General features: G+C 39.0%; 2 protein-coding genes across 12 annotated transcripts in view; one reads left to right on the top strand and one right to left on the bottom strand.

The window, feature by feature from the left end:
* The window catches only part of LOC138060877 (colorectal mutant cancer protein), a 213148-nt gene extending 209200 nt beyond the window's left edge, over positions 1–3948 (top strand). For all 10 annotated transcript variants that reach the window (XM_068924301.1, XM_068924299.1, XM_068924302.1 and 7 more), the window contains one exon: positions 383–3948. In XM_068924301.1, coding sequence (XP_068780402.1) covers positions 383–563 — 181 coding nt within the window. In that variant the 3' untranslated portion in view covers positions 564–3948. The remainder of the gene's footprint in view (positions 1–382) is intronic.
* Positions 3508–27023, bottom strand: LOC104150982 (m7GpppN-mRNA hydrolase). Of its 2 annotated transcripts, none has more exons than XM_068924308.1 (11): positions 26834–27023; positions 20870–21021; positions 19444–19571; positions 18899–18997; positions 16302–16454; positions 14404–14516; positions 14190–14297; positions 13243–13366; positions 12551–12652; positions 11269–11320; positions 3508–10546 (listed from the first exon to the last, which is right to left on the bottom strand). In XM_068924308.1, exons 1-11 carry the CDS (start codon positions 26884–26886, stop codon positions 10383–10385), a joined length of 1248 nt encoding a protein of 415 aa, XP_068780409.1. In that variant the 5' UTR covers positions 26887–27023; the 3' UTR covers positions 3508–10382. The 2 variants fall into 2 exon arrangements, with proteins under 2 accessions (XP_068780409.1, XP_068780408.1); XM_068924307.1 differs by having other exon boundaries at positions 3508–10549; positions 26834–27019.
* Between the last annotated feature and the right edge of the window lie 202 nt (positions 27024–27225).

Genomic DNA, 27225 nt, shown 5'->3' on the forward strand with positions numbered 1-27225 from the left:
AGTTTGCTTAATGATGGGTTTTGTAAGCAGACGCTGGCTGTGGGGGAATCTTTTTGTAAAGCATTAGATGCTTGATGTTGTAGCATCCCGATTCCCAAATAGTGCTCTGCAAAGTCATCGTAAGCAACCCTCTAGCTGGGTCTTTAAGGCGTGTTTAAAAAAAAGTATTTTCAGTAATCAGTTTACTGGTGTAAAGGTGCACGCTTGCCCAAAAGAAATGAGAGAGGTTAGCGCTGATGCGAATTTGGAAAACAGTTTTAAAATACAAATTTTAGGAAGAGGATCAGTACCCAAACTTTGAAGTGCCCTCATGGCTTTTTTTTGGTAGCACTTGCTGTGAGCAAACTTTGAACGGTCTTGTATTGCCTTGTATTTCTAACAGTAACTTGGTAGCTGCTTATGAAAAAGCAAAGAAAAAGCATCAAAACAAGCTGAAGAAACTGGAGTCACAAATGATGGCCATGGTGGAGAGACATGAAACACAAGTGAGGATGCTCAAACAAAGAATAGCATTGCTAGAAGAGGAGAACTCTAGACCGCACACCAATGAGACTTCACTTTGAACGCGTCTCTTTCAACGACGGTTAGTGCCATTACAAATCTGTTTCTTTTGGAGGCTGGTTTTTAGGTAGCTTCAAACTCTTAAGAGCTCTGACCCTCAACACAGTTCAGCACCATCTCTAGGATTGCAGCTCTCCAGCCGTGAGCCATGGGGAGGGAGAACCTAACCATTAACCAAGAACTCTTTAATAATGAAAATGGACAGTGCCTGAATTATCATGCCATGAGCATGCACGTTGTCTGTGTCGTTATGTCTGTACTCATGCAGGTTCTCTTCCATCTTATGTCGCAAAGGCGACAGTGTCACATAACAAAATAATTCATGTTGAGATTTTATTTGGGGCAGTATGGAGATAACTGGAGGGTTCTCCCAATCCCCAAGCTCCTCCCTCTGCACACACCTTCTCTCTGTATTATGCTCCAGCCTTGCTGCTGCTGCTACATCAACTAAATAAGCAGATTTGGGGGTGGGGGATGGAAGTCTCTCTAAGATGATCGGCTGGTTTGCTGTTTGCACCACACCTGCAGTACTATTGCAGGTGCAGGTAGAGTAGGAAAACTCTACTCTTTTGTTTGGCCAAAAAAAAAAAAAAAACCCAACACCCTGGGCATGTCTGGGAACTATGGTAATGATATATTTCTTAGTTTGTAAGAGGACTAAAGGCTGTGAGTTTCACCCTGCCAGATAGTCTGTGCCAAGGTTGAGTAAGAAGTTATAGGAAATCTCCGGATATTGCATGTTGTATGCAATTATTTTCTGAGACAGCTGGATTTTCCTATTAATACATTATAGCCAAGGTTTTCTTTAAGAGGCTGGGCCGTCTTTGTCATGTGTATAGTTTTATTACATCTTTCTATGATCAAGAGGTAGAATGTCTTTTTTTATACTTTTGACCAAAAAAGGTACTTATTTATTAGAAATGTACCTGTTCAATATTAAATACATATGCACAAGCCTATAAATGTGTGTATGTATGGATGTACAACCACAAACAGAATGTGAATGGCTTTGTCTTCATATAGCTGCTTAGGCTAACTTTTGTTACTGTTAACATTCTTTTCTTTTGTTTAAGTAAGTCACATCATCTCAAAGTAAATGAATTGAAAATTTTGGCCTATAATAGTTATGACGGCTAAGTAAGTGAAGCGTGGAGATGAGGTGCTTCTAGGGAGCAAAAAATGGGAGTCTGACATGGCAGCAGTTTCGCATAGAATTTTCTTCTTTTCAACATAGCCAAGACCAGGCATGTAAAACAAACACAGCTGCCAGTTTGGCATTGTTAAAACAAGCATGGAGCCCAGTAACTTTGTTCAGCTGTTACTTCTCTGCTTCTATTTTTCAAGCTTTGTTTTATCCAGCAAATCCAATTTCAGGAGTCAGCTATCCTTTCTGTTCATCATATGACTTGTACATGTTGGGCTGCACCTCAGGTTTGCTTAGTGTGTTTAGCGCGATGAGAAATTTTCATCTAGTACTGCAATTCCTAGTACTAAGGAAGTATTTTTAAGAAGACCTAAATGGTTCTGTCTAGTCTAGTCTTGGTAGGCCAGGCAGCCAAAGCAGTTCTGGGAAGTCATGTTCAGAATATGGTATTAGTGTTAACTCTCGGTTACAACTGAAACGCTCACGGTTGGCGTTCATGCTCTCTCTCTTATTACTGTAGCTGTTGTTTTCTTCTTTCCTTAACAGTATAATTTCTTGATAGTTCCCTAGAGTTTGATACATCCAGCTACAACGCCAACACCATAAGTAAGTGGTTGATTGCAGTAGTGCAAGTTAAGACAATGCTGATTTCCAAATTAAGTTGTAGATGGGGTGTGATGCCTTTAGGTTGGTTTTGGTCAGTCCTCTTTATTAAGATAATTGCACAATTCCCACTTACTACTTAAATGGAAATTTTTGCAAATCAGATTGTTGAGGCAACAGCTGCATTGATTTCTTACTGTCTGTATGGTTTTGCTAAGTATCCATTGTGTTTCATTTTTTTGGCCAAGTTTGTCAACAGAAATGTGAGTTTTGCCACACGTGTGCTTTAGTAATAGCTGATCACACTTGTTTCTGAAGAAAGTAATCCACTGCGCACTCTGGTGAAAGTGCAACTACAGTTTGTCTGCTTGTATCTGAAACAAGTAACTAGAGGTCATCTCAAATTGTCAATGTGAAATACCTTTCACCTAAGGTAGCTAGTAGCCATTGTTGTACTGGATTTCCTCTTTGGATCCATTTTTTTTTTTTTTTCAGTTTGTTAGATTAGCTAAAGAAATTGTTAAGCCAGTTAGGCTTGAAGCCTTTGAATTGAAACCCATCTTTATGGGCAAGATTGTATATTAAGAAATGAAATGTAACTGGATTTAAAAATATAAAGCTGCAGTGTCCTACAGTGGGCCTTAAACAGGCAAGGATTTGCTGACTCTGTATAAACTAAGTGCTGTTTAATGCATTTACTGCACATCTCCCCAGCTAACTGTGCGCCAAGAGTGTTTTAGAATAAATCATGTATCATCATGAACGGTAAGTCACTCTCTCTTTCTTCCTATGGGGCTTAAAGACAGAGCAGCAAGACTGCTGTCACACAGCCTCTGTAGTAGCTTAGCTGTTTGCCAAACCAACACAGTAGCTTGCCTAAGCAAGTAGCTACTGCTTCCTGTGTTGGCACACTGGAAGAGGCTGGTAGGAGAGCGGTGAAAGGTTTACTGGTATTGTGCTTCGTATTTTAACAATTAGCTGCCAGTCCCCCTGTATTTGTTAAAAATGGCACTAATCCTGAGAGTGAATGCCAAAAGCCTACTTCCTTTTATGCAAGTTTGAAACACCAGCCTATAGACAAGTGTGCATTTTAACTTTACAGTCGATGCAAGTCACCGCAAATCACTGCAACTTAGCTCACTTAACACTTGTTGCAGAAATAGTACATTTGCAAAGCCAGAAAAATAATTGTTCACGCATTAATCTTAGTTTGTATTTTATTTTTTCACTTTCTGAATTGCTAGAGTGCATGAGACTTTACATTTCACTTTGCGTTCAGAAAAAAAACAGTACTTTTTCTAGTTACGTGTATAAATCTTCACCAGCTTGAATGTACTGCTAGCTATTACAAAGCACATGTCACTAAATTTGCATTAATGTCAGTATTGTTCTACTGTTTTTATTAGGAATTTCTCATTTAAAAACTCATTTAATATTGTACATTGTAAGATTAGAAACCTTTCAGCTTACTGAATTAGCTTTAAACGTATTGCTGCTTTTTAGTTTCCTAGCCGCTGTAAAATAGCTATTTTGTGTTTATTTGATATAGAATTGTAAAAACTGCATTTATTTATACAGAGACATTTATAATACTTTTATTTTACAAATGTTCTTATATTCTGAATAAATTTCTAATGCTATGTCTTTTCTTCTGGTGTTTCTTCAACATACCTGTCGTCATATTGCTGAGCGGTTCTGCTAAAAGGTAACACTATACCGTAATCTTTCTCTACGTGAAGTCAGTAAGGGAGGTGGATGGTACGGCACTGTGAGGAGTTACCATAAGGGGGACGTGCGATGTTGAACTCAGCGTGATCTGATCGATCCGTGGTTTTAACTGAGCTCAAAAACATTAAGACTTGCCACAGACCCGCCTTCACAGCTTCAATGAAAACTTTACAGAAATAGAAAAGCACATATGAAACTGTTTCCACATATCCAGTTCTTTTAATGACAAGCTTTATGGACCAAAAACTCTGTCATTTCATAAATACTTTCAAAGCACTTATTAAGGTTGACATACTTCCTTTCTTCAACACACCAGACCCCTTTTAAAATAAATTTTGCTTCCTATTGTTCGATGGGCCCCCTGTCCACCTTCACAATTGACTTTAAAAAATACTTCTTTTACTGGCACGTACATATAAATCAGTGCTGCTAATTGGCTTAAGGCAACATTAGTTTAAACATTCTATCATGAAAGAATAAACTGTACCAGCAGCACAGCCTTTACATTTCACACTGCAAACAGTAATGTTCATATTTCATTACTACAGTAAGTTATGAAGTCATTGACTTTAACTTCACAGAGAAATTACAGTAGAAAAGAAAATGTCAGTTTAGTCATAGCCTCTTAAATGATGTGCTTCAGTTTCTGAATCAGCGAACAACGATTAAAACCACAGCCATTAGTACAACATATGTTACAGGTAGTCACAGATTTTACCTACTCAAATTGAAGAGCTGACTAATGCAAACTACTCTTCAAAATAACATAATGGTTTAAGCAAGTTGAATAAAATCTGCAACTTGACATGGCATTTAACTCGCACTTAGCTGTAAATACTTTCTACTAAGCTAGTACTGATACAACACCACTTACTTACTTACATACCAGTGAGGAAAATGGATCAAGTTCTTGAGTCTTACAAAATCAAGAGGAAGACAGGTCATCTTTCACATATGAATGAGCTCTATAATAAAACACCGGCTCCCTATTTTTCTGCATGGAGTGCTGCACAGGATCTATCTCTTTGGACAGACAGGTCCTAAAATGTGTACAGCAATACAGTATTACCCCAAAGTCTATAAACAAAAACCCACCTCTCTCTGCAGGTTTTGGTTTTTGGTTTTTTTTTTTTTTTTTTTTAATGTTACCATGCTGCGCTAGCCCAGCCTCACTGCTCCTCAGGTGTGAAGTGTTCCCAAACGCTGCACTGCTGTGCAGCCATACCAGCTCACTTAAGAATCGTGCTGTAAGTACAGGCTTGAGAAATATTTGCTAGAACTTTTAATCGTGCAATTTTACATAACTAACTTTCCTGCATAATATAAGTATGTACCCAATGAGTAGGAATAAATGGATCATCTTCCTCATTTACTGATTTTATTTAAATATGCTTAAAACATTTGTAGTCAAAGTAAATGCTTCTCATAGTGGCTCATGTGTTACAGGGAACTGAGGTTGTGCTAGTTATGTCTTTAAAAAGGTATACATGCTTGTTTTAAAACAATTAATGCTTCATGAGCTATAACTATTTTCTTAAGCATATTGAACTCCTAATGGAAACAAAATGAAAATTAGTTTTTCTGATCAACAATTAAAGAAGTGTTTAAGCTTGACAAAATACTTATCTTTTGAACAACTTATACAGTAAAGTTCATGGTGGACCTATTCAAATTTAAATATTCTGTACCCTGTCAAGCTGTCTGACAATTACTTTTAAGTAATTGTAGGTCAGCATGCTTTCTTTTGTTCTGTTAGTATTGAGGAATGAATTGCGGTCGCTTCCCAGAAGTGCCCACAATGAGACCTCTAAGCATGAATATAGGTGTTATAGTCAAAGTGAATATAGGCAAAGCTATACACGAGTATTTTAACCTAAAATTTTCAATGAAAAGACAAGTTAAAACCCAAGCATTTAATTATAACGTACTCCTGCTAATCCAGATTTTTTTTTCCCCCCTCTTGGTATGATCCTGAATATGGCCAATGGAATTGCTACATATGTTGCCTTGCTTTAAGTTCACAACCTACTTGAAACAGTGAAAATGCACACACAGCAAAAATCCTACTGCATCTCCTCTCAGTGCCTATGTACAGTATTAAGAACAGTGCAAATACTAGCAGTTAGCCTACTACTTTCATTCTTGAACTAGACTATTGCTACAAATGCATAAGAACAAATACCTATTACGCAAGAGTAGTGACATTTCCAGGCCTAATTTACTGCAAAAGCACCTTCAGTTAGTTTGTAGAAAACTTACCCCATCTTAAATAATTTTGGTTGTTTCAAAAGCTGAAATACTACAATAACAAAAGCAATCTGAAATTAGTATGAAGTCATGTAAAAGCACCAGACTCTTTAACAGTTACAGTGCAAGTTTTAATTTCTTTAAGTAGAGAAACTGCTTTTAAAAAAATCAATGAGAGGCTATTCTACCAGGTCTCAATAGTTTTGAGCTTCCTAAAAATGTGTATAGAGTAACCTCCTAATTTACAAGATGAAGGCACCTGATTTTCAGCCTCTGGAAAGAAAAGAGAAAAAAAAAAACACAAGCACACAAACCCCTGTTGTTCAGAATTTATAAAAAAAACAAAACAAAACAAAAACCAAACAGGTAGCTGAAAAATTAAGCAGCCCACTGACCCAACAACTGGAAAGCCAGTCACCCACAGACCCGCAGTACCATGCTGTATACCACAGCATATTAGAGCTTGGCTTCTTAATGTAGACTTGCTCTTCACACCAGCACGTTATGAGTGATGCTACAGCCTACAAATCATCAAGAAAGCGCTACTGCTATACACTACAAGTCACCAGGAAAGCCTACAATGTTAAGTATAAGAGTTGGAAAACAATCTGAGAGCAAGTCTACTAGGAAGAGCCAAGTTGCAAAGCCTGCCTTGTTTTTGAAAGGAACTATTGGCATACGTAACAGCCACAAGTAGGTGAAGCAAGAACACAGCAAACGTTGTTCTCAACACTCCACGGTAAAGCACAGGAACTCTGGAGCACAGCAAAGCAGCCTGGAACAGTGATGAAGACCAAAATTTTAATAAACACTATTTATGTAAGTTTGGTCTAAAAAAATTTACATTATGTTTTTAAAAAAAAAAACCTGTGACTGTGCAATAAATAAAGCTGTTGCCCTGCTTCTTCCCAGTACCACTTTTCCCAGACTTCAAACTGTACAAGATAGATAGCTTCTTTCAAAAGCATGCATGTACATCAAGGAGTTGAAGTTAATATTTCTACATACATAATGCAGTTAGGCAGATCACTTTTCAGTCAAAGTGCAAAGCATTCTGGAAAAGCGAGATTCTAGAAATCTCACACTACTAAGACAGGAGAGTTATACAGTACTAGAAACTGCAAACTAATAGTCTAGACTCTCAAGACCCACGTGTTTATTGTTTCTTTTTGTTAAATGTTTGGTCATTTTATTCATTTTTTTTTTAATTTCAAGGACAGTGATAGATGACCATTCACAATTTGAATAAACCCCTTGCAGGCAAGCATTCTGACTTGTTTTTGCTCCAAACATAAGTAGTAGAATGATGTTTATTTTTCAAGTATCTTGACATCAGCTCTGACATGCAAGCAGTGACTCTTGGTTCTCTGTATTTATCCCCCACTCCCATGAAATTAAAAAAAAAAAAAAATCCATTACCACTTTTGTTATTTCTTCACTGTTTTACAGAAACACATGTAAACTGCACTCCTAAACCGGGAAATAGACTTAATTATAAAATGATGGTGAAATAAGAACATAAACTAGGAAGAGTAAACAATCTGAAACGTTCACGGTGCAGGGCACCCTGGAGCCTAAGGTAGATGACGCGACACCACCACACCTGCGTTGTTCTGGAAACCTTACTGAGAAAGCAGAAAGCAATGCTAACAAATACAAGAAACAGTACCCTTATACAAAGTAGTAAAAGTTATTGCATATTTAATCACATTTATTTGCAATGCACGTTAAGGCTAGATTTACTAAAAACCAGGACATATCTATAAGCCCCCTCTTTGGGCTTCTTAATGAAGCAACTAGTTTCTTTTATACTGAACCAAACCTTCATTAAGAAGATTTAAAAAAAAAAAAAAAAAAAAAAAGAAAAAGACCCAGTGAATACAGAGGAGGGCCAGCATCTCCTATTCATAGGAGGCACTTGCTTCATTTTAGAGACTTCCTCTGTCTGTAACATGATTTACTATCTCAATAGTTTATTTGAACTTACAAGTTCAAAGTACATACAGTTTCAGCAAACACCCCCTTATTTCACAGAGCATGAAAGTAATTTATCTGAAAAGTCAACTTACTTATTAAAGATTTCCACAGTCTGATATTTAATCATGCCTTAGGAGAGGCTCGTTAACTCCACAGGCAGCAGCAGCAACCTGGAGATATGAATACAAACTTCTGCCTTGCCATGAGTAAAGGCACTTTTGCTGGGAAATCAACTACTTGCAGTGAAGAAGGAACTAAAGATTAGTTTTCACCTGAAGCTGAGTTAATTTAGCATCCTCCAGCACTATCCCACCCTCTCAGTTGCTGCACTTACCCATTTACTGTTTTGAACAGCCTTTGGATACTAATTCTTTTTACAAGGTGAACCAAAGCTAGAATGAGTTATTTCACAACTTGGTCCTGAACAACAAGGCCCTCAAGACTCTTGTTCTCCAGAGGGAGGAAATGCTGCAGTCCTGCAGTCTGTTTCTCCTGTTAACTCATACAGGAGTTCAGGCTTCCCACAGCCAAAAGTGCTACAGCGTTAAAAGTCCCAAATCACCTGGTGCCAGGCAGATAAATAAACCAGAAGATAGCTCTAAAGCCATTTTTGAGGGGAAAAAAAAAAAAAATACTAGGCAATAGATGATGTAGGGTAGTTGAAGGAAGACCAGGATTGTGAGTTTTTTTGGATACCACATGAGTTGTGTAAAGAAAGACTCAGTGCATGAACGTTCACTCTGATGGGAGAAGAGGGCCCACCTGTCAAATAATCATTTGCACACCCTTATTTTACAGAAGGGTCCGTTGTAAGATCTGGGACAACATGCTTTTGTTACGAGCCACTGTGACAAACAAGGACAGTACATTTTTCCCAACTGCAAAGCATGTATTCAAAACCCCTTAATTTGAATCACGAAGAACAGATTTCATACAGTTTGTCACCTCAACTCCTACTGCTATTTTTTTCTTCACATCTTTGATACTGTTATTAAGTGTTGTAGCTGCAAGTGACTGAGGCTACATCATTCAAATGCTAGCTGCAAGTGCAAATCAATACTATTGGATATATACAGAACATACACTACGCTAGAGATCTAAGGACATCAGCACAGAATATAATAATCGGCACTCTCAGAATAGTTATTGCAAGCCTGATTAAAAGCCATTTAGTGTCACACAATGCTTCTATTATCCATGCACCTGCCTTCTTCCTCTCAGCAAGATCCAGAGGCTTATTTACATTCAATACAAATGCTACACAAGTAACCTCTAACCAAAAAAAAGTTTAAGCCTTTCTTTTTGGAGAGCAGCTGCAAATGGCTAACACAAAACTTTTAACTTCTCCCCAGTTTGGGGCAGTTCTTAGAACCGAGGCTAGATGTTTTGAACGGCTAAGTTCTACCCAGTTTGAGCATCCTCACTGAAGACAGAAGCAGAGTAGGTACAAGGCGGCAAAATGCTATAGATTCAACTCCAAGGTTTACTGATTGCTGGCCAATGAACAATAACTTTCAGTGTGAAGGAGGGAGGATATTTTGGGGCAAAAAAATGGAAAAGAAAAAGAATGAAAGGTTGAGGCTAGGTTTGAAATGTGCAACTTAGGGTTTCAAAATTACTAGGACAGACAAAGGATTCCTCTGAGAATCACTTTCATTGCCACTGCCGTACTATTGCAATGTACTAGAAAATGAAGAGCAACAATTCCAACAACTTCACGTTAGACTAGTTAAAAGTTTAGCAAGCTGGTATACGGCCAACAGTTAAAAAAAAATACATAGCAAGTTAAAAAAACAAGAAAAAAATGCCCTCTAATGCACAGCTAGGAATAGTGAACTGAACACACTGGAAAGGTACTTTTGTGGACAAAGGCAATAGTGCATTTAAAGTGCAACACTTCACCATGCCTCTCCCATACTGCAAAGAAAACAGACCCTTCCAAACCATCAGTCAATTCCTGCATTGCATTAAAAAAGAAAAAGACACACACACACAAAAAACCAAAACCAAAAATCATTCCTCCCCTCCCCCCAAAAAAACTCCTGAGAAAGAGTAAGGCTGGATTAGAAACCCACTCAATTGCAACAGGCAAGTCTGATTTTTGTTCTTAACAGGTTTGCTGTCAGAGGTCAAAACTTTTCATTATGGCATCATGGTCAAACTTGAAGCTCAAGAAAGCTCTCGATGAGAATGCAGATTTGTAATGGCCATTGCATGCCACAGACTGTCCCTCTACATGTTCAGGCAGTGGGTCTTCGCTGGAGCAACATATCTCATACGCTGCATCTGCTTAAAGGAAAAAAAAAAAGGCAAGGAACAAATTTTAAACAGCTAGTTAGAAATAAGTGGATCAATGACAGTATGTAAGTCTACAAAGCCATACATGAAAGGCACATTCAATTAACATTTACAAAGCCTGTGTGTCTGGTCATAAACTGGAAGGTAAGTCAAACAGCCACATTTACCAGCCATCTAGGGGCTGGAACAAATCTTAAAATTCGCGGCAACCCGGGGATGCTTTCAGTAGCCACAGGTTTCTGGTTTGCAACTCACATCTTACTTAGGAGGAAATAAACGTGGCTTTATTTCCTGAACAGGAAGTAGAAAACTGTGTGAACGCACTCAAAAAGCACTGGTTAATCCAAACTAGTCTAACAGCAACTGCAGAGCGCAGGAAGTATTATGACTAGCAGGACAGAAGGCTACACTTGGACTAACACTTCATTACCAGCATTGTGTTGATTCAGATACTATTTTCTGAATCAACACTCCGTTATTTTCACCCAGCAACATGGTGAAGTCTAACAGTTTCCACAATTAAAGAGAAGAAATGCAAAACCACATAAAGTTGACCAAAAAAAAAAAAAAAAAAAAAAAGAACTTCCTTAGAAAAATATGCCTTCATTACATTTGGCAGGTTGTCATACGGGGGGAAAACAAAAAAACATCATTCTAGTGCCTTCAGCCCTAAATGCCTGACACTGGATAGAAATTCAGAGCATACTTGCCTGTTTCAAAGTTATCTTGAAGTCTTCTTGGATTAAGCCTTTTTTCACATTTCTAGTTAAGAGAACGACCACACATTACACACTTCATAAGAAAATTACATTTATGTTCCTGGAGGTATTGCTGAAGTGTCAGCTAAGAGGCATGCTGGTTACATTTGCTTTGACATACCTCCTGATGTGGGAATTATGTCTTTTATAACTCAGAACGTGAATTCTGTGATGCTGCTTTATCGAATAAGCATGCTCCAATTCCACCACAAGTGTTTTGGAAGCATGCGAGTCAGCCAACCATTTTTAAGATGCAGGCTCTTAAGGAGAAATTTTCAGCATTTTCTAAATGTTTTAAGCCAGAAAGGACTTGCATATGATGGTGTGGAATCAAAGGGGCCCGTACATATGCCTGTTCTTAAATCTGACTGCTCTGAAAAGCTGGGGGGGGGTGGGGGTAGAGTATTTGCAAACAGGCAGCAACTGCCAATTAGAGACAGAAACTTAAGACATCTCTAAGCAAAAATTAAGTGCTAGCCCCAGGTATGCCACTACAGGTATACAAATAAAGACAGAAGTATGACCCTGTGCACTGCATTAAAATTAAGAGCTCTCTGACCTCCACATTCTGTTAGAAAACGTCTCTGGGAAATGAAGTGTTTAAACTAAAAGATCAATAATCACAGAAACATAAACAAAACAACACAGAAACATTTAGCCAAGTTTATAAAGAGCGTGCACAGTAACTGTGGAGCATTAACAGTTCCACTCGTTTCTATAAAGATCCTACAGACTCTCACCATCACAAAAACCACAAAATTTGTGGTTTTCTGTAAAACCACAACATTTCTGGGAAGTCAGTCCTCTAGATTTTCATTCTTCTACTCTCCGGGCTAAATGCAGCTAACCATTGCTATCTACAGAAATGATTTCACAAGGATGAGAGTTTATGGTTTCTTCCTTTTTATATGAAAACGAGAAAGAAGGTAAGAATTACAAACCAGAATAAGAAGAGTCTAGCTTACCGCCAGTAAATAAGTAACACTAAAGCCTGGACAAGGAAGTTGAGCTGCATGGAGAACTGGGGCTCAGTTGCTTGCACAAAAGCCAACTGAGTAGAATTACAGAACCATAAAGAATGGCTTACCTATAGATGTATAGGCATATGAGGTAAGAAATGTCATATTTCTACAACATACCTACTGAATATTCTGTTCAAATATACTTTTGACAGATGTGCACTCTAGCTATTACTGGAACCCGATAAATGAGAGAGCCACTACACGTTTCTTACCAAGGCGTGGTTTTGCTTAGCTGGTTGACTGTGGACTCCATTTGTTCGCTTCTTTTGGCTGGGAGTGTCTTGATATTGCTTTCTGCCATTGCCCCTCAAGTTCTGACTCAGCCATTACATCAAAAAAAAAAAAAAACAGTAAAGAATTTAAATAGCAGCATCGAGCATAATTGCAGTGTGACACTTTCTACTTATTAACTAAATTTCCCTCCCAATACCTCAAAACATTTAAACAATATTTTTTTGTAGACAAACTGAAGTACACAAAAATTAACAAAGCAACATAGACTCAAGTTACAAAAAGTAACTTTTACTCAGTCTCTTGCACTGTTACATTGTTATACAATAATACCATGCAGTTCCCACACTCTGATACACACGTACTAGTGGTATGCAAAAAACTCAATGCGGTACATGAAGGACGCCCAAAGGGTGAGCACCAACTGCCGTGCATACCTGAAACAACACAACTACTTACTGCCTGATGCCCACCCCCTCCAATGTCAATACCAAGCAAATAAAGACTGAGAACTCACCACAGTGGTGGTGGTGGTGGTGTGTGCGTGTCCCGCATGTTTTGGTTTTGCATGTTACGGGTGATAAAATTCTTTAGTTCCAGGATGGAACAATGAGCCAAGATACCTATTTTTAAATGGTCCAGATAACATGTTTGCCTGGAAAACATAACATACCTTTATTTTTAAAGCTTCAGACATCTCAGGATGATTATATGGCTTCTGTGGCTGTTTTGGCTTTACCCACTGCTCTCCTGAAAAGCCGTCTGTAAACACCTGCTGACTACAGCGAAGTTTGGATCTAGCACATGAAAAGAAACAGAATTTACAACACAACCTCAAGGCTATTAATAGCAAAACAGAAACATATTAAAGTTTTCTGCCTCTCCAGAACAACCTAGAGGACAAGCTGAACCGTCAAAACTACAACGATGCTCGCTTCATTCACCCAACTTTAGTTGGGTTGCTAGCAGGACGCCCGTGCTGTTTAGACAGCGGGTTGCGTCCACCTTAGCATCTAATACATCAATGGTCAGTGCTCAACTGGCCTGAATTACTGGAGCGTAGCCTTCCCCTTCAGGGATCGAGGTTTGAAGACTCGCTCTACCACTTTTAGCTCAGCTGAAACAAGAAAACAGTAGTACTTGTTCCCCTAGTGACCCCTTCCAGTATTCTCTTAATTGATTTTAGGCTTTTCAATACCCCTCTCACTTTAAAGTAGGTTTTATCTAGCTACTTCTGAAATTACTTTCCAGTACTACTACTTCTTTAAAGAGCCTTATTTTCCTTAGGGGAAATAAAAGCATTGCACAAAGTTATCTACTCATTCTAGCTTGCTTTTTGGATTGCCATAGATAGGACTCAATAAATTATCTCAGTTCCAGCATGCTTGCGAATTCACCAAAAGTTTAAAAAAAAAAAAAAAAGGAAAGAAAAAAGAAAAAAGCACATCAAGATAGTAATTAACCTTCCATCCTATTTAGAATCCTCTGAGATATTTCGGTAATCTTATTAACCCATTCTATTCCTGAAACAGGAACACTCAGAAAGAAAGGATGATTAGCTTTGTACAACCAATGTTTTATAGAAAGGTTACAGAGGGGTTAAACTGACCTGGATCTTACCTCGCTTTTTCCATGTTGAGCTTAGAGGGTGTGCTCCCAGTAGATGAAAATCCATTGTCGCTATCCGAGGAATCTCCATTCCTTCGAGAAATCCATTCCCTCAGTGGCCTGTGACCAAGCAGAAGTTCAATAAGATTCACTTACTAAAACAAGTCTAAAGAAATTAAAGTCTTTGAAAGGCAATGGCCTATTATTTGGCTCATCTTGAACATACCTGATGAAAGGAATGGCCATAAAAAATTTGTTAGGTGCTAAACCTAGCTTGGACTTTGGGGTCATGTCATTCCTGTGGCATGGTAATTTGTCGATGGAAAACCATTCAATATTCTAAAAAAACAGGAAAAAAAAAAGACACTGTTGTAGCATTAGAAAATTTTACAAGTGCACACCATCCACAATTATCTTTTTTAATGAAAAACTGCAACAAAAGACTTGAATTAGCAGATTACAAAAGTTTTCCACATAAGGCTAGTTAATGACAAGTCATTCTTCTGACCGCAACTACACAATAATCGTTGAAAGAGCCCATATTCATTGTAAGATTATATCATCTAAAATATAAAATGTATTATCCAGCAACAAAATTTTGAGCGAGATTTTTCAAAAGAACACAAAACAAAACAAACCACTGTGGACTGAATGCCAGAATATACAGGGAGAAGTTTTAAGTAAATTTCAAGGCCACTACTATTCTTGCTGTTTTTAAAGTGTCCCCAAAAACAGACCACCAATAGTAGTTCAAAAAACATCAAAAACAAGAGAACTTAGTTTGCAGAATGCGTTTGAGCTTCTATTACCAAACAAAAACAAAACAAAACAAAAAAAAACAACCAACACCATGGGAAGAGGACAGAATTTGTGCGAGAATAATTTTTACGTTGCAGTTTTAACTACTATAATTGTATACTTTGTGGAATATGGGGAGAAATCAAGAATTCTGAAAATACATTAAAAACCCATATGACCTTTTCTATTACTAAATCTTGCCCCAAAACCCAGCTCCAGATAAGATACATACATTCAAAACAAGGTACAGACTGAATGAATTTCTAGAACAATTCTACAGGAATTACAAAAATGACACGCCAGGCTGAATCAGATCAGATGAAGAAAGTATTTCAACATGGACACAACAACCTAATGTGGTAAGAACTCTTCATAACAGTAACCACGTGCACAGGGGTGGAAAAAAAATGAAGTTACTGTACTTTAAAAATTATCAGCTTCTACTCTTTCATTCGGTATTAAAAACGTATCACTGAAGTTCAGAGTTGCATGCTACACTACTTCTGCAAAACAACTCTTTAATGCCAAAAAAATGAGAGCTCCTTGTCCAGTCAACCACTAGCACCTTTTCCCATTTTGAAGCCAGATACCCTGTTCAGTGGCACCGCCTGCATAAAAATATGGGGATAGATGTTGTAAAGTGAATCGCACTACTAGAAAAATATCCAGTTTTCAAAGATGATGGGGGTCACCCACAGTAACAAACTTTCTAGAAATTCTGATACTTGAGTATTTGCTTCTTCCTTTCACAATGCCTTTTAAAAGCCTAATGGTACACAGACCATGCCCCCATTGCGTGCCCCCTCCCCAGCCTCCCCTTTCACACACACCATTCACTAAGTCTAGACTGTGTGAGCTATGACAGATTCTCATTAAAGAGTTAAGAGTGTTTCCTCTTCTAATGCGTAGGGGTTTGTATATCATCGATTAATAATTTTATCTTCAGAAGAACACATACAGTTATAGATGCAGCTTTAGCTAGGAATAACATGGAATGATTAACACATACACTATTTAGGTGAAAAGAGGGGGAGAATTGTTGTTTGCCTGCATGTTCTAATGTTGTTTTCACGATGAATAGAGGTGTCAGATAGGCGGTCACGAATCAGTCTTTGCGTCAGAGTTGCAAGAAGTTGGTAAGACCCTACAGTGGTGAGATGCCATTTGTAACTAGCATTTGAGACAATCATTGCATTTAGTAGTTTCATGATTTTACAGACCATTAGCTTAAAAAAACAAAAAACAATACAAAAAAAAACAAAAAGAACACCTACCACCCAACTGTCACAACAAAGCACCTTCACAACTAAACAAACCAATACATACCCGAATTTCCCTTCTAGTTTTAGGGTTGAATTTTGTGTTCTTTGGAACTCCTGGAATGATGTACAGCCGTGCTAACTGATCATTAATTCGCAGCTCGATGTATTCTTCTTTGCAGATATAATCTTTTATGTCAAACCCGGTTTCTTCAAATACCTGAGAAGTATATAGATGATGTTAGCGCGTACATTAAGATTCATCGTTTCAAAAACCTACCATGATGAGGGAAAGCATGACTAGTTTTCAGATCTACCTAGAAAAGCAGGCCTTGGCTAAGAAAAAACAAAACATTTACACAGATACATGCCTATTAATTGAAAGGGTGTCTAAGATCCAATGCACTTTACGTTTCTTTAAGACTGACAGATCTGTAATAACAAAAAAAAGTTGAAACAATCTTATGACACTTTTATGTATCAATTCATTAATATGAATGGTGAGTCTCCAGCTGGTCCTTCCTAAACATTTTTAGCATATTTTATGGTCTATGTTTGCAGTGAAAGATGGCTACATGTTTCACTTCCAAAAACAGAGAGGAAATGAAGCACAAATTAAAAAAAAAAAAAAAAAGATATTATTAATGAAAGCAAGTAACTGACTAGTTAGTCTTCAAATTAGTTCATATGACCCCTCTCATAAAAAGAGAAAACAAATCATCTTCCCTTATAAATATATTAAGAGTAGCAGAGCTTAAAAAAAGCAAAAACACACAAAAAAATAGAAAATATACTTTTTCAATTAAGGGAAGATACACTTTTCCTCCCATACTTAATCTTATTACTGTAACCAGTGTTTTCCCTTCCTAAAGGGTCTTTCCAGATGGTTTAATTGAATTCAGTGTAGAAATTCATCTCACCAAGAGAATAATCCATTCCATGTTGTTTTGCCCTCATCAATGCCTGGAACAGTAGTGAATTGTGGTCATATTGCCCAGTGAAGAGATCCTAAATTAGACCACGTACAGTGCCACACAGATGCAGCTTATGGTTTTAGATCTGTGCTGACCCAAGTGGAAGTAGTTCGAAGATTTATGCACAGAAATTATGGTCATGACAACTTCTGGCAGTATCTAAGCTTAGAAGAACTTGCCAGGTTAGCCACAGTAGCAGTCTGTCTCGGAGGAGACAGTTCATAGCAACAGCGGTGCTCACTGGTATAATTTAAAGCAATTTATCAAATGAAAAACACCATCAAAAGGGTTTTTGCCAGTATAACTGTGCCTGCATTAAGGCTGTTGCTAGCATGATAAAAAGGGGAAGGGATATTTCATGATATCCCTTCCCAAACTAGTTATGCCCACTTTCAATAACCTCCCGCCCACTGTGTTGCGGTTCATATTTTTATGGTCTCCCTGCCCTTCAAGCTGCAGTCCTTCAGACCAACCCTAATATTATCTGTCCAGTAAAAGCTTAATCAAGCACACTCTTTAACGGGTGGGGGGAGGAGACACGCACCAAATAATAAAATCAACTTTATTGAGTCTCTGCTCATCTTTCCCAACCCTTGAGTTGGGCAATGACAGTCCACTGCATCTATAGCTCAGATGTTTTACTCTTCGTTAAGTCATACAGTACTACATAAACAATGTTCTACCTTCAGAAATCAGTAAGGAATCATGTGAAAGTTCACATCTGTCCACTGCATAATAATGCACCGTTAAGATGAAATACCTGATTTTGCTTTTCCAAGTCCCGATTACATAGCTGAGTAGTGTGGAAAGCATCCTCAGGAAGTCAGAAATAAGGAATTTTTCATTCATGTGTTTTCAGCACATACGTATAGGAAGAAAACTCATGACTTCTCACATATTCACTCAGTCCAGTCAAGAAGAAAATCAATGCGTCTTACTACTTTCCTTCATCCAGTAAATTCTTTCTCAATTCTAGCTGTATTACGAGACTTTCAGTTACAGGAACACTGAGTTTATAACCAGTAATACTCTTTTACAGTCTATTTTTTAGCATACATACTCTAGCATACGTATCGGGTTTCCTGCAACAATAAATCCCACAGATTATTTTATTTTTATAGTTTACTTGCCATATATAGTGATCCTTGTTCCTGTATCACTGAACAATTTAAAATAAAGTTCTTCGCAAATTTTACATAACCTTCTACAACCTCCATCTGCCTACAGCATTACATAGCGCATCTTACCTAGGCTTAATTCCCACTCTTTTACCATCTTACAGTTCTGGTGGCTCTTGCAATTAATATTCCAAAAGCCACAGAGTAGCTAGATTTTCACAAACAGCAGAAATAATACTTAAAAGTTGACTGATACCGTAGAGCAGAACTTTTACAATAGCATTCACTTAAGTTAGCAAATCTGTGCAAGGCGATCAAAAACATCAGAACCCTGTGATTTTAAACCAGATAAACAAACCCTTAATAATCACTGCTGGCAACTCAGAAAACAACTAAAAGTTACAGTAGAAGAATCTTGCAAGAATGTACAAGTTATTTACCTGATTTTCATAAACAGATAATACGAGATTTTAGTTAGGTATCTAACACGCCTCCTGCTCTCAGCAAGATTTAATTTCTTTATCTTAAAAGGAAAAAAAAAATTCAATTTAAGAGAATCAAATGCAACTTACCTCTCTAGCAGCACAGTCATGAGGAGCCTCCTCTTTATTTACTTTCCCTTTTGGAAATCCCCAACCAGACTTTGCTAAATAGCCCTGGACCAAAAGAACCTGCAAAACACAAGGAACGCAACTGCCAAACATCCATTATTTTAAGCAATTTCTAGGAAACCTCTTCTCTTTAACCCTCAAAAGATACTTTTCATTGGAGGAAGGAACCAACTCTTAAGTATTCATTACCACCACCGCTTTCTGATAGAGTTTTCTGTATTCTAGCAAGAAAAGTCAAAACTTTCTACGTGTCTCATAATTCAGATAGAGAAAAAAAAAAAATGAGTATGAAAGAAAGCAAAAGTGTATCCACTGTCTCCCATACTTTACTTGCATATTCTATTCCTGTACACACTTCAACAGTGTCACATTTCTGCCAGGTCTCTGTGAATCTAAACTGCCTCTTTCTTTTTAAGATGACAAATGTAAACTACAAAAAAAGATTCCTTTTGCCAGCACACAATCCACGCATCCCACTAGTCCCTCACAATTATTTCCATACTTACATTTTCAAGTGTTTCATCGAGAATAATTGCACCATAGGTTGGCACTCCCATTTTATATTCCTTCCATTCATCTAAAACCTTTTGTACATCTTCACCTTGAGGCAGTAAAAAAGGGCAGTGATTGAAGAGTACAGAAGCATGTTAAGGATGCTAAATTTATTTATCCAGTTTCCAATCACATGCAGTCATACAAAGCTACCCACTCGACGTTTACAACAACCACTCCCTCCCTAGAGGGCTTTCTAGATACATTCTCTTGGAAGTAAAGACCATTACAGATTCTCACCATGCAGAGAAAACATGAACAACATTTATAACTCTAAAACTTTGAAAGCAAATCTACAAGTCCTTAAAAAACATCTTACCAAAACACCAAAGATGCTACCAATTATTCTCCAGCACTGTATTTAAAAACAAAACGCTACGGCAGAAGTGACATTTCTGGCGAAGGTAAGCCACAAAGGAAAAGATGTAATGAACAAGTATCATCTACTACACTTCATTTTTCCTGTGCTGCCTACAAGTACCAGAGGAACTGCTTTGGTCTGAAAAATACATTTATACCTTAAAAGGCTACTTGAACTTAACCAACAAGTCTGCATAGTATCCACTGACAGAAAATAAAAATTTTTCAGTTTATTGCTAAAATAAATACTGCCAGCCTTCCAAACAAAGTCTCCGATTTTCAAACTGACAAGGAATTATTTTGGATAGTGAAATCATAAACAATATTATTATGAAGGTTAGAACCAAGACTCCAGTTCCATTTCAAGAACGTATGGGAAAAGGTTAAAACAAAACCACTCGCTGGATTTTGGTATGAAACGTACTTGACAAATTTTTCTCTAACAAGGCATAGATCAGGTAGAGTTCTGCAAGGCCTGACACTTAATGAAAAAAAGCAGAGGACGGCCATACGAGTTCAGTAAAAACGCATCCTCTCCCCTACCAACGGAGGGGCTTCTAGAAGGATCCTGCAGCAACGGCCAGAAACTCTGAACAAATGCATACCATTTCCCATGAGGGAACGCATACCGTCTTTAGCTACACTCACACTTGCATCAGCATTTTCAGTGAAAGGCTTTAAATAAGCAGAAAGCATACCCTGGAGAGTTCCAAAAGCTCCTCTCTGAAACCTACCCCAGTCTGCCAACTTGTGGCCACGAGGAAAAGTCCAAGTGAAAAATCCTCAGAGATATTGCTTGTTTTCCATAGTTCCAAAGCAGCAAGAGAAACATCTCTTTTGTAGAAGTCACAAAATTACGGGAGCACTGAAAAGTTAAAAATCACATGTCTAGCGGATAATCACCAGGACGCAAACAGCCATTTTCCCACTGCATGTACAAGACACAAAGTTTCACTAACAATATGCAGGTTCCACTTTATCCACAGTGTCTGAAAACATTTACAGTAATAAAAAGGATATCAGCTTTAGCAAAATCTCTTATCCCACACTGAGGTAATCCTGGTGTGTTTTGCATGTAGAAATCCAAGTAAAACCAATGGGCGAGTTCAATCTGAAAACATACTCTGATTGCATTGTCTCTCTCTTCACTCGGAATGTGCAAAATAAATCGGCTGCCAGGAAAGAAAGAAAAATAAGATTAGACAAATCTATCGATTTAAATGAACCTAATAATGAAAACGCGCTACAGCAGCAGTTTTCCTAATCTGAGTGCAGAGCAACAGATCTCCCTGGTGGTCCGCACAGCAAAAAGTTTTCACAGGAAAGTAAGACACAGCTTTTAAAGTTAGAAAGGAGAATGGGTCATGAGGTTTGTTCTCTCCCAAAACTCAATTACAAGAAACTAAATAATTTAACTGTTGTGGGGGGAAAAAAAGAAAAAAAAAAGGTGAAGAAAGCCTATGTAAATGGCTATATTACAAAAATGAAACAATTTTTAAATGTCCAGTAAAAAATTTCTGTGAATTCCAATATATTTCTTCTGGGCACAAGTTAAAACACATCCACGTATCTTTTTAACTGAAAAGCACAGTAAACTATTAATCTACATGAAATGTAAAGTCTTTCTGATTCTGGCAATATGATCTTATCCCTTCCCTCAGTCTGAAGTAGAAAGCGGAGAACTGGTTTACTTTTCAAGTCTATTTTTCGCTTCTCTCCTACTAGCTCAGATATGAGCACAAAAAGATGAGACTTCCACAGATGAACCTTTGAGCAGTAGCACTGTATGACAGTTCTTTTTATTCAAGAAGCTTTCTGTTTTGTTTTTAAGATCAAGAACAACAGAGTTTCTCTTCAGAAATTTAAGGTCATCTGCCCCATTGAGCTTAAACCATTTGCCAAGGCTCTTCTAAATTCAGCTCTTGAGAAGTACCATCTCAGTCCCACAAGTGCATAGTATTCTTGCTGGAAATAGAACTATTTAAGATGTCTTTAATTAAAATTTTACAAGTATGAGCGAGTAACCTTTTCACTTTCACGAGTAACTCCTCCTACTTGCCAGTTTTGAGGTGGCAATACCCCCCCACATTGCTTCCCATTTGTAAGGCTCTATTTCTACTCAAAGTTACCCTTACATATAAGGCTGCTGTACCTCAAAGGTATGAAAATCAAGTATATTTGTATACACTTTATAACTAGTCGATGATGCTTTCTTGCCCCAGCACTGCCACTGATCAAGAATCTGAAGATGCAGTATGCAGAAGCAGTACCAAAGAAGAACAAGAACATGCCAGCAATAGGCTTAAGAGTAATACGAACAAAGCCAATTAACTTTTTAATACCTAAGTAGCATTCTTCACTTTTAAGCCACTTGCGGTACCTGAATCCCAAAAGAGGGACTGAATTGCTAACAACAGGTATCTCCAGCTTGTACCTCCTAAATTCAAAAGATGAGGCAACAGTACTTGCTTGCAGGAGAAAGTAAGGTCCAAGCAGCCCAAATCCTAAATGAAGACTCTGCAATAAGACGCTATATCAAGACTAGGCAGCCCCACTTATTTATTTAGCAGTCACAGAGTACAACTCAGTAGTAAGACAGCACGATGAAAAATTAGTATGCATGTAAGATTTGCTAGTTAACAAAATGGGTCAGAGCAGTCCTGCTCCTGAAGCATATATACAGATTAATTTGCCAAAACTGGAATTGTTATCTGAGCTTTCTGTAATTCTAAAACAGCCTAAGAGGAACTCTATAGACACTTGAAGACGTTCTATACCTGGCTTTTGCTTTCGACTTGTTTTTACATGCTGCCAAGTAACGTTTCGCCATCTGAACAAGAACTAAGGTGTAGAAATATCTTAATTTAGTTTACTAGCAGGTAAAAGCTGTGATACAGCTTTAAAAAGTTCCATTGCAAGTGACACGAGACTAGTGTTTAATCTTATTTTTGTTATCCTTAGGAGTATGGCCTTACAATTAAAACATTTAACAATAATCACCACCACCTATACTTGATCCTCATGCAGACCTCTGGAGTGGAATATAAAAGCCTACTTACTACTTCCTATAGTGGAAAATTGTTTATTTTTTAAGAGCTAGTTTATATTGGTTCTTTGCTATGGGCCTCAGTGCTATATAATTTCAGTATTAGATTCTGTGAACTCACAGCTATGAATGTTTGACTCAGAATTTAGCATAACGTTACCTACAGTAACGGGTAAGTGGCATATGGGAAACAAAGCCTATAGTCTGAAAGCCCCTTCATCTGATAGCCCTTTCATCTGATCTACTTGATTTAATAAACCCATTATGCAAGAGAACTTTTAATAATATGCATTAAAAAAATCCCACTACGTTTAAGCTTAACTATAACCTACATGAAATCATTATACATTCCACTGCTGAAAGCCTGGGCAAACACTGAATGTAATTAATATGGGAGAGAACATCCATAGGTACACACTGAAACTGCAATATTGTTTTCTATTGTTTTCTTTTTTTTCATTGTTTTTACACAAGAAATCAATGCAATAATTTCCCTTTTTCAAGTAAGCACTTAGTTTGATGTTAAATGCTATAGTTGCAACTAAATGGCCAACCTTTACCCCCAGCAAAATACTTCAGCATAGAAATGCTGCAAACCACACCTTGTAAATACACTAGCCTAATTAATAACTTTAGGCCATAAACCCTGCCTAAGAATGTAATTTAGGCCTTCCTACAGAATAAGTTTATATATCTCAAAATCAACTTGCTTCAAACCACTACAGAGAATAAAAAGTTGGAGACTTAGCCCAATTAACCATACAATTTAATGCTATTTGGCAATTTAAGACCAAACCGTTTGATACAAGAGGAAATCCACAGCCATCCTGCACAGTGCAGGAGAACTTGGAACCTATAATCCACAATGATAAAAGAACTGAGGTGGTAAAGGTCACCCAACAGTACCTTGTGGTTTTCCAAAATATCACACTCATCAAAACAAAAAAAAAAAAACAAAAATATATCACACCCACCTCTCAGGTCATACAAAATTAAAGTATCAGCTGAGGTGCCTTTGGTGCTGACAACAGCTATGAGAATTACCTGCAGGCACTAAACTAGCTGTAGCTGCCCTGCCCTGAACACTGGAATTATTACTCAGACTAATTGGCTGAATAGATGGCACAGCTGCAAATGATCTGAGGACCTACACATGAACCTCTTTGACTGGCCTCTATGTGGGATCAAAGGAAAGTGATTTAGCTTAAAGAAAAATTTAAATGTATCTTAATTTAGCTGTTCCTTATATTGACTACCTCTACAACAGGTTACACTGGTCTTTTTGTCACAGGGAAAAGTACCAAACGTCAAGCAGGTCAACAGCAAATACAGGCAGAAGTACTTAAGTTGACGTTATCTTGTGAATATATATACACAACAGGGTTCTCCATTTGACAAATACACACTTTTCTACCGAGAATCCAGACCTTTCGCTTCAAATAAGAGGAAAATATTCCTGTCCAAAAAGAATACAAGTCTGAAAGATACTCTGACACTATCAAGACGCACAAAGAGAGTGGCTGTATTTTGTGCACATCTAAGCTTTAACTTAGCTTCTTGGCTTACAAATGAAATATATTTACATATATACATACACACACACATATATACCTATATATATATATTCACAAACATACAAAATCTTAAATTACTGGGCAAGTTTGGCTTGAGAGCAGAAATTTTTCTCTTTTTAGCTTGATAAAAGTAATATAAATTTTTGCCATCTTCTAAAAAATCAACAGTAATTTAGATTTTTAGTTGACACATTGGTACAGTTCATATAGAAACAGCAGAGATTTTCTAAGGGCCTAAGCTTTTATTATACTGAAATTATCATAATACTTTAAGTATTGAAGGTTTGTTTGCCAATAGTATTAACAACAAAAATCAGCGTGAGTTGTGCTAAAAGTGACTTTAAATTAAGTTCAATAACTAAGGATGAAAACTTGCAAAGCTCCTTCTGCTAAGATTTCCATATCATACAGATTGAAGAATGCAGAAGTAACAGATCTTCTAACATTCTGTTTATAGTCAACCAATCCAAGTGCCCCACCACTGATCTTCCACTTCCTTGATTACTCCCTTGATTACTCCCTTGAGTCAAGGCCTATCAGGTCCTCTCACTTCCCCACTTTCTCTCCTTGCCAAAACATCAAAGGTTGATTCCTCTACTCCTTTCAGTTGCCCTGTCCATGCCCAAACAGGGTAATATATTTGAAACAGGGCTGATCTGTCAGCACTAATGAAAGTCAGGCCCCTAACCTACCACTCTGTGGCTTTTAACTAAAGCCACACCAGTAGATTCATGGATTCATGCAATTAGAAGACAAAACAGCATTTCAAAGGTAGAAGATGACAGCAGCTCAAAGGAACACCATTACACAGATAGCAGGACCAAGCCTAAAACAACTTAAGATCCAGATTACATGTGTGCCCTTCCATCACGTTCCCCATGAGAGTCAAACAACTAAGCTGCCTATTTCAGTTCTTGAAGTATTGGAATTCCCGCTCCTGGTTCTCTGGAAAAATCTTAAATTCCTTCCTCATATGTGAGCAGACATCTAAAAGAAAAGCCCCATCTTTGGGGTGGTCTCTACAGGGAGCTCAGAAGAGACACGATGGATACACGGACATCTTTCAGTGGCTAGACTTTCAGAACTAAAATTAAGACTCGGGTACTGCAAAGTCTGACTCTTGCATTAGATACAAAATGAAACGGTAATGTGCTGAACAGTTCCAGTTGCCTGTGGCATTCTGAATTCTAAGCACTCTCATTCACCTGAGAACAGTAATTCCAGGTAAGTGGACTATCCTTCATCTCTGGCAACCATTTTCTGTAGCACATAAATACTTCAGGGAGGTCCTTTCAATCTAGTAAGGCGCAAGGATTATTTCATGCGATATATCACAATCAGTTCTAGATATCAAATTCTGGAGATGACACAGATGAGTTCTAAAGTCCAAAAGACTGCTTCAGTAACGATCAGAGGTTGAGATCAAGGGAGGGGGAGCCTTCTCCCAAAAGAAAACAAAGCTTTTGTGTCTTATGGCACTATGAAAATTTAAACGTGTAGCCTTTAGGAGAAGAAAAAGCGATCATTCGTTTTAAAGGATCAGCAAACAGGAGAGAACAATTTTGGAGCGATGGGCGTTCCTTGACCCCCTTTTTTCCATCTCACCAGAGCTCTCTTTTCTAGAGGAGAAAAATCTGCAGAAAGGACTCTCCACCACCCCCCTACCAATCAAACTTAGACTTTTCAACTATATACATCACAATAATTCATCACAACACGTACTATATCAGCCTCGCACTTACAACTCCCCTCTCGCTCGCACAAACACTGCCGATGCAGTTTTACTTCCTTGGCCACACGGCGTAAACTTCTGAACCGCGAAACACTGGAAGACAACCATGAAGCACCTTCCGCCGCTCCAACCCTCTGCCCTCCATTTCTTCCGCGCTGCTAACTTAGCTCTACATCGGTTTTCGACTACGGTGCAGACTACAAAGTAGGTACCTTCTCCACCCTGCCAGGGTAGCTTTCAACAGGCTCCTTACGCGGTGGCACCTTCGGCTACGACCCCCCCCCCGCCTCACACACACAGCGAGAGGCTCCTGCAGCAGCAGCAACGACCCCCTTTCCGCTTCGCAGCCGCCGCAGCGGTCCCCACACCCCCTCCTGCCCTCCGCACAACCCGAGCCCGCCGCGCTGCCGCCCCGGGGGCCCAACGGACGGGCCGCGCGCGCGCGCAGCTGGGGGGAGGGTGGGGGGGAACGTGCGCGCGCCCCCTCCCCCCGCAACGGCCGCGCGCCCGGGGCACCATGGGAGGGGGCACCGCCGCGGGGGGGGGGAGGGGGAAGAGGAGGCGCTGCCCCGCCGGGGCTGCGCAGTGGGAGGCGGGCCCGGCCCCGCCCGCGCGGGGCGGCGCGGAGGTACCTGCACAGGTCGTCCAAGACGCTGCTGGGGATCTCGGCCCGTTTGGTCTCCATGGGGAAACGCGGCTCATCCCGACGCGACGGAGCCCGAACCACAGCACGGCGGCGGAGGCGGGACTACGCGGCGCCCGCCCAGCGCGGTGCGGAGCGAGGCGCGGCGGGAGTGACAACCCCTTGCACCAATCCTCGCGTGCGCGCGGCGCCCGGGGCCGCCCACGGGGGGAGGGGGCAGCGTGGCTCCAAAAGGGAGCCAGTCACCTCTGGAGATATTAGGGGAAAGGGCCAATCAGATAACGGCGGGAGCGAGCCAATGGGCGCCGCTGTGATGGCAATGTGCAGTGCGCGCCTGCGCGTAGGGGCAGCCGGCCCGGGGAGCGAGCGAGCGGCGCGCTG

This window comes from Struthio camelus, chromosome W, assembly GCF_040807025.1.
Source record: "Struthio camelus isolate bStrCam1 chromosome W, bStrCam1.hap1, whole genome shotgun sequence".
Taxonomy (NCBI): domain Eukaryota; kingdom Metazoa; phylum Chordata; class Aves; order Struthioniformes; family Struthionidae; genus Struthio; species Struthio camelus.